General features: G+C 35.0%; 1 protein-coding gene across 2 annotated transcripts in view; it reads right to left on the reverse strand.

The window, feature by feature from the left end:
- Positions 1 to 2,559: 2,559 nt before the first annotated feature.
- LOC139141795 (aryl hydrocarbon receptor-like) overlaps positions 2,560 to 15,066 on the reverse strand; it is a 98,303-nt gene continuing 85,796 nt past the window's right edge. For both annotated transcript variants that reach the window (XM_070711453.1, XM_070711454.1), the window contains exons 7-12: positions 14,482 to 14,693; positions 14,018 to 14,124; positions 12,471 to 12,612; positions 11,154 to 11,272; positions 9,275 to 10,218; positions 2,560 to 8,036 (exon numbers count right to left, since the gene is read on the reverse strand). In XM_070711453.1, the coding sequence (XP_070567554.1) occupies positions 7,875 to 8,036; positions 9,275 to 10,218; positions 11,154 to 11,272; positions 12,471 to 12,612; positions 14,018 to 14,124; positions 14,482 to 14,693 (1,686 nt within the window). In that variant the 3' untranslated portion in view covers positions 2,560 to 7,874. The remainder of the gene's footprint in view (positions 8,037 to 9,274; positions 10,219 to 11,153; positions 11,273 to 12,470; positions 12,613 to 14,017; positions 14,125 to 14,481; positions 14,694 to 15,066) is intronic.

Here is a 15,066-nt window from a genome sequence, read left to right on the forward strand (position 1 = left end):
CTATCCAAGCACATGTTTCGGTCTTTTACCGAAATGCATCGCTGATTGCACGTCCGTGTCACTCCTCCTGTGAGAAGTTTCAGAGAGAATTTCACCTCGGAGCTGAATTAAAACTCAGATCCTCAAGATGGTCTGAGACTGCAAATTGCAAGCTTTAAGTTCAAGGAGCGTGGTTGTCGCGGCGACCACCACTGTACACGTATCTTGTGTATCTTTTGCTAAGTAATTCTGCTGGAAGTTTACGTGTAAAGCGTGAATAATTTGAACAAAAAGACTTCATAATAAAGTGTATTTTTCCGACTAGTATTATACATTTATATTTCCTTGAAATATAACATCTTTGTGGCAGCAGACTGAACCATAACAAAATCACGTGTATTAGAAATGCTATTATGCTAATTAGATACATGACCTTAGTGATAAATTATGAGGATAAACGCGGTTACCATCACGTGATATAAACATGAGCAGCGGCCTGTTCAGTGTATACTACGAAGCGTGTTCACACACTTACACTTTGGAATACAGAATCTCCTGTACACTCGAGTTTTGTTATTTATTTATTTACAACATATCTACATACATTTACATGTTTGTAAGTTAATGCGAGCATTGAACTCCTTTGATACCATTACACTACCTCCATGATGATACGATACATATACTCAAGAATGCATGTATACACACATCGTCCGCTCGAAGGGGTCCGTTACTTCACACGGGAAGCATACAGCTGCAAGAGACCTTGGCAGGCGAAGATGGTATATAATACACAAAGTGGCGTACTCTTTTACTACGGCTTCCTCGGCTGCGTCCCTTCTTCGATCCCATTATTCACAACTAATTTTTGTTAGCCAACCAATCACTGCCAATGCACAAATCTTCACGTAAAGCGGGAAGTTCACGCTTTTGTAAACACAATAAATAATCTTATGTTCTTAACCACAAACCCAATAAATTGACCCTTCCCTCTAAATCTGCATCGGAGACAGACTCCATGTCGTGATGATCAGGTATGTGCACGTTCAAGTTTCTCAACCTAGTTGATCTTCATTTTTTGGAAACTTATACATATTTGTTCAAGAGAGTATGAAATGCTGGGCTAGCAAGGCTATCATGCGTTTACCTAACGTAAAGATAGATTGAACACTCATCAATTATTGTATTATAGCTTATGACGTCATCATGCAGGCAAAACGTACCATCAGTAATATTTATCGATAGGGTCCTAACACTCGAATGACACAGCTTTAAATATATGCATTCGCTCTTGGTATTGTACTAATTAAAAAGCACACCGGGGTTTTTTGCGCGCGCCGGGTGCACATCATACTCGAGGTGTGAAGTATATTGTACTGAGTCTGTCCTGGCTATCTATATCGAATTCGTTCTATTAGAAAAACTCTCTTCCCGTGTAAAGAATCGAGCTCTTTTAGATGGAAGTCATGTTGCCATTACACTTTCCATCCATAATCATCGTCGGCATGGTACGTCTAAGATGGAAAGGAAAAGAATTCATATTGGAATAAATCCTTCCTAATAATGCCATTGTCTTTACAGTATTATATACTGAACCCACAACAATGGACTATTAAATCTTGAACTGAGGTTAGAAAGAGTCAAATCTTGGGGGAATCTTGAAGGAGGGTGGTAGGAGTTAAAATATTGAAGGAAGGTAGTCAGCCCTTGTTTAGTTGGCAAACCTAAGGGTTTTTTACCCACAATTTTTTCACAATACATACAGTCCTTTTAAATGGGCATAATTTGCCAAGCTTTCAAGCAGTACAATTTTCTTTGGACCAATTTTACTCTGCATTCCACAATACTCACTGTTCTGTCTGCAATGAGCAATTGAACATTTTACAAAATTTGTATTTTTGACACCCCTCAAGCAATTCAACCCCCCCCCCCCCCCCCCCCTCAATTTCAAGATTTAAAAGATTACTAAACTTAATTCTGTGGAAAATGTCAAAAAGCAGCAAGTCGAATCAATATTAAAGCTGGTATTCTTTACCTTTTTAATTCGCTAAAAAATCATTCTCTTGTTTTTCATCTGCTCTGCATTGATAGCTAAGAGTTGTTACAAGGTGTACTTTAGTATTGGTTCATTTAGGAACCATGGTGGTATGTGAGCAGTCAGTACACCTCTGTGTGCAAATTCTCACTGGTGTCTCCTAAGTCATACTATTGTATTTTGTCAAGGGTGATATGTGGTAAATTTTACCAGGGTTTCCCTTCATATATATATATTATATATATAATATATTATATATATATATATATATATATATATATATATATATATATATATATATATATATATATATATATATATATATATATATACACTGAGTCAGTGCTTGATAATGACTATTTACCAGATCCTTTGTAGTCCATTGAAAGTTTGGTTTATAAATTTGCTGAGAGATAAAGCAGATACAAACTTTGCCCTCTAAGTGCTTCAGCTCTGCTTGAACGGCATGGCTTGTTCCATAGTGACAGCAAATCATTGAATTAGCTGAGAAGTTATCCACTCAAACAACATCAGTAGCTATGTTTCAGTCATTTCAATCTACTTTTCATGACGTCTGAATGTTTTTCAATTAAAGAATGTGACAGAGAAAGTGCCAAAAGCATGTTTAACTTCTTGTACATTCTTCTATAAGAAATAGAATAACAAAACGGCGCCCGTGACAATGACACAATGATATTCTTCAGAAAGTTTACAAAAGCAGGATCCTATTACGATACATACTTTACCATCAATGACAACAATGAACAATAAAGACTGTAAGTGGACATTGCATCAGTGGTTTCATAAATAAATAACATACTTATTTAGACTTATGTACATTTATTCAAACAGAAAAAAGTTCTATTTTAATCAAAGCAACTTTAAATAAGTATCGGCAATGGGTAAAACCTAGCACGGAAAATAGAAATCTGTTCATATTCTTGGAATACACAAACACATTTGACAAGTTGTTGGACTATTCAATAGTCTTTCAAAGATACAATATCCTTCAGTGTACATTTTCCACTGTTTATTAACTGTACCTGTATATACCTGTACATACATATACCATTTCATTGTTCAATTAATAAGCTTGGATCAAATTTATGGTGATATTTAATCAGCAAAATGCTGTAGAAATAGTCATTTAATCACTTAAGAATGATTTTACAATATAGGTTACCATTGTTTTTTTGTCACAAGTTATCACATGGGTTTGGTTAACACTTAGTTTTGATGATCAAACAAAATTATTACTTGGTTGTTTTCAATTTTTTCCCCTTATGTGACTGATTCGTGTCAAAATTTCAAAGTTTATCGTTCACAGCCCGAAAAATTAATTTTATCGAAGTTTATACTTTTTGATGATGACCTGAATGACACAAGGGGACATGATTACAATATGGGAATGTCTCTCAATTATGCAGAGTGGAAAATAAAGAAAACAGAAACTACCTTGGACAATTAAAGTTTTTTTGTCAGGGGTTCCTGAATACTTTCATACATAGTAAAATGACTCAGAATTATATGTACACTATCTAAGTCAAATCTGATGATTGGGGAATCATCAAAACCAAACTGAGTTTCTGCTACTTCATAGTCATGTGATCTCACAAGTAAGTGTCAGTTCTCACATGTCAATTTTGGCAGATGATGTTCTACTTGTTAAGAAAATGTACAGTGCAACAGAGATTAATATTTTCTATTCCTGAAGCCAGAGGTGCCACCTTCATTGGGAGAAAGAGAATTACAACAATAGTGATAAAGAGATGTCAAGTAATGTTGAAACAAAGAAGTTAATGGGAATAAACCCTTTGAGTGCTGTAATTTTTTCCCACCGAAATTTTAGTGCAACATTTTTACCAATTTTTATGAATTTTTCTGTAAGTTTTTTGATAATTTTGGACCAAATGGATATCACATTTCATTGGCTACAGTTTTTTATCAAAATTTTGGCAAAAATCTGAAAAAAGTGACTGGGGTATTTCAAAAAGGCGGCAAAAATTGACTTTGGTGCTCAAAGGATCAAGTTGGTTCTGACTCATTGCTTATACCTCCATACTGAGACATGCCACACCACAGAAATGAAGTACAACCCTTCTTGTTTTAAAGGATATGCTTGGAAGTACATACTTGACACATTGGTATGACACAAGGGTTGAGTGGGTTTGCATAGCTTTGGCCAGATACAACATAGGACTAGTTTTCAAAATTGTACCCTAATAAGCTCCACACAAGGATATCTTACATCCAAGGTATCAGAAATGAATTACATACAAAAGCGTTACTTTGTGGAATAGAGGTAAAAATTTTCAACGAAGTTATGAAATTTTAGCGTATGTGTTGGTGAAATACAATGACAGAAAATGTGAATATGGAATAGGCAATGTCACTGTGAAATCAAAGGTGTTAGGTGTCTATGTTATTAGTCCTATACATGAAGATTAGTAATTTGAATTGGAGGTAGAAGGGTACAAGCATAGGCAATGGAAGACTTGCAATAGAATGCAAGACATTGTCTAATGTAGATACAATGGCATGGAAAAACCCAAATGGATTTTCACTATACATGTCAGTATTGAACAGATCAAAAATTGACAATATCGAAATCCTTGCATACTTCTGTTTATCCAGTAGCTATTTTATCTTGTTTCAATATCTGTATTGTCCAGAACTGCTGGTTGTCAAGTACAATGTACAGTAACACTAACACTTGACATCATTCATGAAAACATAAAGTTTTGAAGAGAACAGAAATTTATCAACTTTGGAATTCCATTCAATGTTCTTACATTTGCTGTAAATTTGGAAGCTGCCCTAAATCTTGTCTACCATAGGCATCTTTTATGTCTTATTTTTCAATACATAAATCATTTATAGATTTGCTATAATTATCATACATAATATTTTATGAAAAAACACTACTCAACTAGCCATTTGGATGCCTAGTCCATTAAACTGGAAGAAAATACAACATTCAATATACCTCTAAAAAGCACACTTGAAAAGTTGAAATATTTCTGGCAAATGAAACTAGATACCACATCATTCATTGGTCAATATTACTCCTCTTTCTTCTGGTGATTTCAATGACACTGATAAAAGTCCATGTGAAAATCACTATTGCACAAAACAAACAATACCTGAACTTTTCTGATGTTGAAAATCATTTGTGCCTCAGTAACTTAAATAATTTCTCTAATTTACATCTGAACATACATTCTTCAAAGCCATCATCCGCATGTTGACATTTTGTAACCCTCATGGGATAAAACACTTAAAGTTAGCCTCCATATGTAGACACCAGGGCTGTACGGAGTGAATATATATTACATACACAAGAAACAAAACATGTTTGTAGTTTAGAATACAGTTCCAATGGCTTAGAAATTGTTTCATATCTATATTGGTACCCTGTTTACCAACAGCATATCTGAAGATATCTGCATATTCAAAGTTCAGGTCATAACATCTTTTATACAACATTCATAACAAGATATTTCAGAAAAAAGGATTGGGCTGGACTAGAAATCATGTTATATAATGGTTTACTTAGTTTCTATTACTACTTGGAAATCTTTCTGCAGTTCAGACTGTTACATCACAACCAGTACTCATAGTACACTATGATTTGACCAACATCTTTGGATTAATGCTGAATTTCATTCACAAAGTTCAATTTTAGGGTTATAATTGTCAAACAAATATCTTCTTCATTTCTGAACAACTATTCTAGATAACTCATTTACCGTATATCCCCACAGGTCAGGAAAATTTGCAAGTTAAATTTTCAAGCAGTATTCTAGTACGTATTACAATCCATCTTGTGGAAAGAGTTCTCATCATAATGAGGTCTGGAAATTATTGTTTTACAAAATCAAAAAAGAAATCACCCGTCCTTCACAGCCTCATTAAAATTGCAGTCTCACTACAGTCTCACAAATTATATTTTCAGTTGACAGTCACTGCACTTTTCTGCAATTTTTAGGGTATTTCCTATTCCTATAATCTTCCAATAGTATCACTGTGGTGGTATATTACACCAGTCTACTTTGATATTGTACATAGTTTATGTAAACAAAATAAAAGCAGGCTGACCAGAATAGAAACTTGCCTTTTCAAAGTGAGCAAGATGAGATAATTATATGCCAATATGGACACTATGACAATATTACATATGTGTGTATAGTAATACCAAGCTGGCCTGGATCTACCAGGCCACTTCATAATGAATTTTCTTACAGAATGCATTCAAACAAAAGGGTGTAACAATTTTTACATAGGTAACATACGCAAGAGATCATGGCAAATGAGAAATAAAGCTTATCTCCATAAAAATTGTGAATAATGTTTGAAACGTAATATTTGTGGTACGGTAATTTACAGTGAATGGGTGAAACTGTGACTTTGATATTATAAATTATGTATTTTCCATTTTACGAACCCACTCAGTATGAATTCAATTTCTAAATCTCAGACACTTATATGAATTAGTGCTCATTCATTAGCTGAAAATATTTCCTATAATTGGTCAAAGAAAATTGAAGTCACAGATAATTTTTACAAATTTCACTTTCCAATCAGCGATTTTTCAATGATTATGCTGTGGATATAATTTACATCTACAGAAGTTGAAATAGATTATCTTCTTTTAGAGAATGGTTTTCTGAACACAGCGGCTGGAGAACACAGCATACCGGTACCTGACTCCATTGGTGAACAGCATTTTTTCCTATCCTGTCATTACAAGGTCTCTCACTACAGCATTGCCTGGTTGTAAAGATCAAATGAAACACTGTAGTCTACATTCAGATTCACTTTCAAACTTTATCTGATAAATCATGCAACTAAGATGGTACATTGGTGCTGTGTTCAATTTGCCAACCAAAGATTAATAATGAAGTCCATTCTGACTAAGATTGAAGTTTTCTGTGTTTTGAATTAGGTATATAGTTTACGAGACTGTGAGATTGAAATGATTGCAGATTCATTGAGACAAGTTGCAGAGGTACATATATAGATTTTGATAATTATTTGTTAAATCTCTGAATAACTTACAGCAGAATAGGGATACAGAAGACAAAATACAAAAAAACTCTTTTGGTGCTTTTGGCAATTATAATTTTGATTTTACTGATGTTTGCATAAATTAGTCAATATAATGAACTTTCAGATGGGTTTCGCAGACTGATCAACCAGAACAGACAAATGAATGTTTCATTTTGTGACAAATTTGGTAATTTATAGAAAGGGAAATTATGGAAATATTAATCTTTCATGGCAGTGTTTTGTGCATTCACAAAACCATAATTTTTTGATTGCATGGACAATTTCTCCACACCAACCATACAATATTTCAGCAACAGTGATGGCTCAGCAGTTCTGATGGCTGTAGCAAATTTAAAAAGTGGTAAGTCGCCCATGAAGGTCCTGCAAAGGGCTGAACTGTTGCATAAAATTATTACTAAAATACATTGTAACTGCAAAGTTGGTTAATTTTTTCAAAATTTTTGTTCTGTGTTACAGCCATATCTTCTTCACCATTCAACTTCACTTCAGCAAGGAAACTTTTGTCAACATTCAAAATAAATGGCAAACATACTGGCTGTGTTAATGAGCCAAATACTGGGTATTTCATGGTGTTTCAGGGAAGAGACATGGTAACTAATCTTACACATTGAAAAAATATTTCAAAAATGACAAAGTATTACAGTTACATGGATTTTGAAGCCAGGGACAACACTGAAAACAATCCACACACATTGCATTTTCATAGTACAAAGTATTTTACTACTTAAGAGTTGTGTCTCACTTCCATTGTCACTTTATCTTCCAGCTGTTGCCATTGGATACAGAGGAACTACTTCTCACCAAGTAGAGTATCAGCCAATGCAGAGAATGAAATAAGAGGTTGTGTTAAAGTGGATGATCCTGTATCAGTGTCCGTGTTACCATAATTACAAGCTGTACCTAGTTCTGGTGTACAAGAACTCAGAGACTGATTGCTGTATTCTACTGTTTCCTGAAATCAAAATAAAACCAGTCAGATGTTAATTATGTGTAATGTTTATAAATATAGCAAAGGAGTGAGATATAATTTTAGTATTGGAACCAAGTATAACATAAAAAAGGAATATTTGTGATGTGGCTGGTACTGCTAATCTTTTAGAAAGGTTTGATAACCGGCATTGTTTTACCTTAGACATGAACTAAACATTGGTGAATATAGGGCAGTATTAGCTGGGTTTCCATAGAAGATTCATAGATTGCATATAATTTCAAGAATACATTGAAATAAACCATATCACACTACAGCTAGAACACATCAAATGTATCCGAGGAAATTAAGCATATAGCATACAAAAGAAACGATGAGGACTTTTTTACCAAATTATGACCACAGAGTCTTTGATAAACTGAATCGATCAGAGGAGTAAAACTGTTAAACAGTTCTATTTATTGTGAAATAATGACATTCAATTATCTACTTATCATGGTAGTGTAAATAATATTCACAGAACTACAAATGTTATGGATTTGAACATTATTACTGGACCAGGTAATGCCAGGATAACTCCCCTCTCCACTGCTGAAACAGCCAGCTTGGTGTTGTCATGTTTATATCAAATAGAATCATAAAGGGCAGGCACTATTTGAAAAAACTTAAGTCACAAAAAATGGACAAATGCTTCCTTTCAGTGAAAAAATGTTGGTGAAATCATAAGAAACTATGGAAAGACTGGCCTGATGTGTTTGTTCAAATGCAAACACACAATTTCTTCTTATGTGGGTACAGGCAAGTGCCTGAACAGATGTTTATGAGCTGGTATGGAAGAAGCAATGACAAACGCCTGCCTTCAGTTTTGATATCTTTTACTGTAAAGGGATTGCATTTGTGCGTAGAATGCGGTAAAGTATCAGTAATGTAGTGACATGCATAGTTCAGCCCTTCACCCAAAGGTTTGCTATCAATCTACACTCTATAGCAAGACTTGCCTTTTCAGTAAGGAGAATGAAAAAGGTGATGATTTGAAATTAAATGAACTAATTTTTCATAACATTGATTCATAGATGCTTTAACAAAATTAATGCTCTGAAAGCATATACCGGTATGTAAATGTTGCAAAGTAATGTGAAATCTAGTATTTTACTGTGAAGTAGATTCTTGACATTAACAATACAACATTTCATAATGTATCAGAGTGAGATTGGATATTGCATGTTTTCTGGAAAACTGATCTGTTTGTAAAGATTACTTACACGAGGTGTATTGGCATAGCACTGGCCATCACTAGCTGTAATCTGCATGTATGGAACACTATTACTGTATCCACTGGGATAGGTATCTGCACATGCTGGCAGTTTCTCTGTTGTCCATACACTGCCAACAGTGTTGGTTGATTTATTAACACAGCAACTGGAATAACCATACTGTGAGTTTCCTTTTAATGTCTCACCATCTGATGGAGAGCTGCTTTTACATTTCTCTGATGTGGATTTCACTGGCAGGCTGGCAGGGCTGTTTATATCCCCTGTGTAACTTCCACCAGACTTACTATCTTCAAACCCAACCTGCTGATATTGACATGCTGACATTTGATTTGCTGTGCCTGGAGTGACATTCTGACCTCTTGTCTCCATGGCGACAAGATTCTGGTCTTGTTGGTGATTGGCTGATGGTGAACCTGTGGCTTCACTGTTATTTGCTCTGTAGTTTGGAGTGTTGTAGAAGTTCATGTGCATTGATGACATCATAGAATCAGTAGGAATCATTAGGCCACCCTGCAATGGTTGCACAAAGCTATTCTGAGTCTGGTGCCTGTCGCCATTGTAATGTTCATCTTGACTATATTGTTGTGTTGAGTAAAAGTTTCTGTAGCTAAAACCATCATTACTGTAACTGTAACTGTACGCGTTACCATAGTAACCCTGAGTTCCCATACGATAATCATGTTCCTGCATCCCTGTTGCCATGGTTACATGATTTGGCGAGGCATCTGTAATCATAGGTGTATGTAATGTTTGGTCTGTACAGGTGTTGTCTGCATTAAAACACATGTTTTCAACTTTGACGGCACAGTCTTCATAGTTTGGCAGATAGCTACCATTGCTAGCCTTCATGTGTGGAAAACACTCTGACATCTTGGATTGTCCTCTTCCATTTGGCAGTCTGTCTCCGGCTGGAGGAAATGGCAAATCTGCACCTGGGAAACAAAAGCAATGCAGTATTGGTAATCAAAGGATCAGTAACTGTAATTTTTGATGATATTTTTCTATTTTATTGTGTTTATTGTCAACTACACTTTCTTGTTCTACTCCTCAAAACACGGTAAAACACTTACAATTTAGCTTGTCAACACAGCATCTACACTTACAGAATGCATTACTATTGTTTACCCCTAAATTCTAGTCTGGACAAGAATTCACTTGTCAACAATAACAATTCTGTCTACACACAGTACAGGTTGAGTTGACAAGCTGATTACTGTGTATATTAAGATGATCTGGAAAGTTGAAAAAGAAACTGCAGTTGACATAAAAATCAAAAATAGTGAAAAGATAATGAAAATTTATAACCACTGGTCCTTTTCACTTGCTTGCATTGAATGCAAAACACGACACATTAGTACATCACAAAACCTATCCTAGCATTGACAGAAAAACTAAAATACCTTATTTTAGCATAGAAAAGTACTGAAACCACATCAATGTTGAATCATTTCATTTTGAAATTGGACTGAGATATAGAATATTCATTTTGCTTTTGGGATTCATTTTCATACACAGTAACTAAATCATAAACAAAGCCTTGGCCAACATTACTCAATCAAAACTAACCAAATTTTCAAAAACCAATGACTCAACCTGTAAACAATATTCTTTAAATCAGATAAGGATCATTTTGAGATCAAAAGCCCTCTACACCTGACATCATTGTAATTAATTATTGAAATTTGTTGGAGAAGAGTGATTTGAAAATGAACAACCAAAGAACTCTTCTCATAGTATGGCATAGAAGCCACTGTCAGGTGTAACAAACCAATAATCTCACTATACAATAGATAAAATATCTGTACCTCCTTGAACTATATTACAGCAGTATGCTAATTCCCATATTCCCAATATATTTTGTTCATACCTGGTGGAATGAATGGAGGTCTTGGTGGCTCATTACAGTTGTAAAGTACTGACTGTCCACTGAATGGAAATTTTCGGAATGAACCACGCTGTGTCAAATGCTGAGTACCTTCATCATCACTGCATAAATAGAAAACATTGCTGTCAGTCAAATTTTTGATTTTTCATATCTTTGTTTTAATTTTCATAGGGGCTTGTGTACATCCACATTATATATGTACAAATTGGATAGATATAAACACAGACATGAACACAATACTCTAGCTTGCTTTGCAAGAAATTCATATTGTTTATGCAAGTTAAACTTTGCTGATCTCAACTTGCCAAATACACTGAAATCATAAAAGAATGTGTTTATGCAGATAAAATAACACAAGGTTTTTTGTACACTGTAAAATACCATGCTGAGCAATACTGCATTGTAAAGTATGTGCTGTTTCTTGTGTTGATGCAAAAGAAATGTTAACATGAATAGTGGTATAACTGTAGCGCCCCCAGTGTCCTGGAAAGGAAACTCTCTGTCCTCTTCAGACTTTCTATAACATACAATGTTAGTGAACACGAACTTGCTTTATGTTCAATAACAGAGTGATATTTGACTATGTTGCCTGGCAACATGATGTATAATATTTTTCTTTTTTAAGACTAGAGAGAGTACTTCTCAGGACTGTATAATTGGCTTTCATCGTAGTTCTGAAGTTGTTCCACCTCAAACAGAACCAAAGATGAAGTGTAGCACTATACTGCAATCAGTTTTAGAAGTTCTATGTGTAGTAGTTTACAAGTATCTATAGACAACAAAAAAGCACTCAGGGACAGATATTCAGACTCTCAAACTGTTAATACTCTACAATACAATGTAAATATACCATGTATTTAGGTTCATTTTGATGCTCATGGACTAAATGTTTTAACCATATTGTTTTTCTGAAAATTTCCCCATACAGTTAACACATGGATGGTGGCCGTCATGAATTTCAAGTATTGGTAAATATTTGGTACTTAGTTTCTCTAGTACCAAATTTTGCAAGGTGACCCTGATTTTCATTCTTGATTTTGAAAGGGAATGGTTTCAAGATTCCTTGGGGAAGTTTGGAAAAGTTAAATTCAGTCTTTAAATTTTGAGGCAAACAAAAGAAAGGGAAGCAAGACAGTCAGAAAGTAAGCTTTAAAAGTGTCATAACTTTAAGGGCTTCTGACAACTATTACAGTACATGACAGTTTTGAAGTTTTTGGTGGTAAACCATTCAGCATATTGATTTGTATAAAGTAACTGAAAGACGAAATGTAGGTGTCTTTAGAGACAGAATTCTCTTACCTCATTGGTCTGTGAGTTGATATAATATAATCAGGTTTACTATTCTTAAATATAACTCTTCCCTTTGCCTGCACCCACAGCCATGATCCATGCTTTGTCATCAAGCGGAAATAAATAAAACCAGTCTCTCCTTTCTTGAGCACTATAGTGAGAAGAGAAAATAAAACTCTTGTTACTTGCAAAGTTTACATGATGAAGACCAGGCTTCATTAACTTGATATTATGATTGAATCCATACACAATACATAATGGAAAGTATGTTTCAGCCAGTGATGGCATCCTAATATTCATATTGTATGTGTAACACATATATTCATTAAAAGTATACAGTCACCTGTAATCTAAATATGCCCATATATGGTCAAAGCGGAGTTCCTTGGTATTCAAAATGCCCGTGTGAGGGCGCTGTTTTTAAAAAGCGGCCACCCGCTTAAAATCTGTGATTGGTTAGATTTTCTCTTTCCATGGTAACTTTGGCAAAATTGGAACAGGTGACAGTATACCTTAAAATGAATATACATATGAATTTGTATGATAGACTCTTCATCACATGATGGCATATCACACAATAGTGAACAATGTTACACATCCTTCAGGTAGAGTTATATATGTACATGTACAGGTCACAAGCTGATCAGTTATTGTATGTAATCATACAGAGCAACCCTTTAACTCAACTTCCTGCACCAGAGATTGAACATGTTCATGGAATCCAATGAAGTTTCACCACAATTTGATGCTGAAAGTATTAAATCAGTACAGATGTAATTCACCTATCAATGCTGTCCACAGAAAGTGTGTAGGGTAATGGGCTATTGATTGCAAAGCATGTCCTGGGACAGGGGAATTTGATTACCACAATACACAACATATCTAGAATTTTAACTGATATCAATTAGGTCCTGAATTATCTACATGTCGCCTCTATTTTCCCCCACCCTTGAGTACTTGACATATTTTTGTAGCCTGTGGATGGGAATTTGATGTAATATCACTGTTAAGCCCACACTCCCCTCCTTGGCATGGGTGGATACAAATCACAAAGAAAATGAAGAAGTAAGCAAAGAGTGAGAGAACCAAACTGGGATTTATTTTTCTCACATTCCTGGCCGCTGGGAGTGCGGGATCGACGGTGTGGGAAAAATCCATTCCACACTCTCAGAAATCGTCCCACACTCTGCAGTAAATATTACACGAGCTCTGATTGGATGATAAACAGCCTGTTTCGTTCCGCGCGCAAAATGTTATCCAATGGCATGACGAGTAACACACGGGCCGGAACTACAAAGTAAGCAGGTCAAAATACAGTGGCAGACGACAGAGTTGTCACAATTTTAGATAATGTTGTACGTGCCCGATGTGAATTTAACGCATTTTGTGGTCATGTGAGAAAAAGCCCCCAAGTAGCAAATTCTCACAGACACCATTATTTTTAAGAATATAGATTTACTAGAATATTAAATAAAAGTATTTTACCAAGGAAGCCAAATAAGGTGACTTTACATCGTATGTTGTGAAAGCTAGGAATGGTAAAACATGTTACTTACAGCTACCATGCTGCTCTGCAGTATAAAGTAAATCTTCATAATGAAGCATGTTGTATGCCGTTTCTGAGGAAAACTCCCTCTCATTGTATCCAAGATAATCAATGCCTCTGAAAGATGTGAACAAAGATGAAGAATATTTGAAAGATCAATTTTCTAAAGTCTGCCATATACCGGTAGATTGACTGATATTTTTGAAAACAAATTGAAGTTCTGTAAATCAAACATTTTGCAAGTCAGTTGACAATGTGTAATGTATTGACTTTCACTATTTTTGACATTTGTCATCCAAATTTATTACAAATTTACACATAAAAATTATCTTTCAAGGAATTAGATTGATATCACAAGGTAAAAGATGTTCTACATAAAATGCAAATTTATGTAGATTTGACGTTAGCGGTCTATATTGCTGTCACTATCAAGAGTGATGAAGATGAAAATGATGTGAGTAACAGTACAATTACCTTGGATCAATGGAAATTGGCTTGAAATCCAGTTTGTGTTTTGTGCGGAATATAATATTTCTTGTATGTATTTCAATAATTGACGGGGGTTGTAATGGACAGGCCAATGCAAAGAGACCAACTGGTGCATGATCCTCTACCACTACACCGGTGTCTTCATGGCGTCTTCTTTGACCGTGAAGAACTTTAACCCTACCTGTGAAATGTAATGCCTGTGAAAATAATACCAGAATATATATCATTTTTGTCAAAGATAAAGGAGACAACTGTGAATTTTTTACTGTTGATCCATTTTCATATATCTGTATTTACATTGATTGTTTTGCTGAATTCAACCATACAACGACACTCATTGGTCAAATACATATCTAAAACCTTCTGACACATAAGTGAGCGCCCTCAAACTCTGTAACAGCAGCTTCATTTATTTTTATAGTAATTCCCATCACCGGAGGGCTTCGTACTCTGTACAACGGTAACCACAAAAGCTTTCAGATACACCAACAAAACAGAGACAAACAACTGCTGTTGTCATACCTTTCAGAGATTTAGTCACAAGTTCAAGGACAACATGAAAATGCTTCT

This window comes from Ptychodera flava, chromosome 10 (assembly GCF_041260155.1).
Source record: "Ptychodera flava strain L36383 chromosome 10, AS_Pfla_20210202, whole genome shotgun sequence".
Classification (NCBI taxonomy): Eukaryota; Metazoa; Hemichordata; class Enteropneusta; family Ptychoderidae; genus Ptychodera; species Ptychodera flava.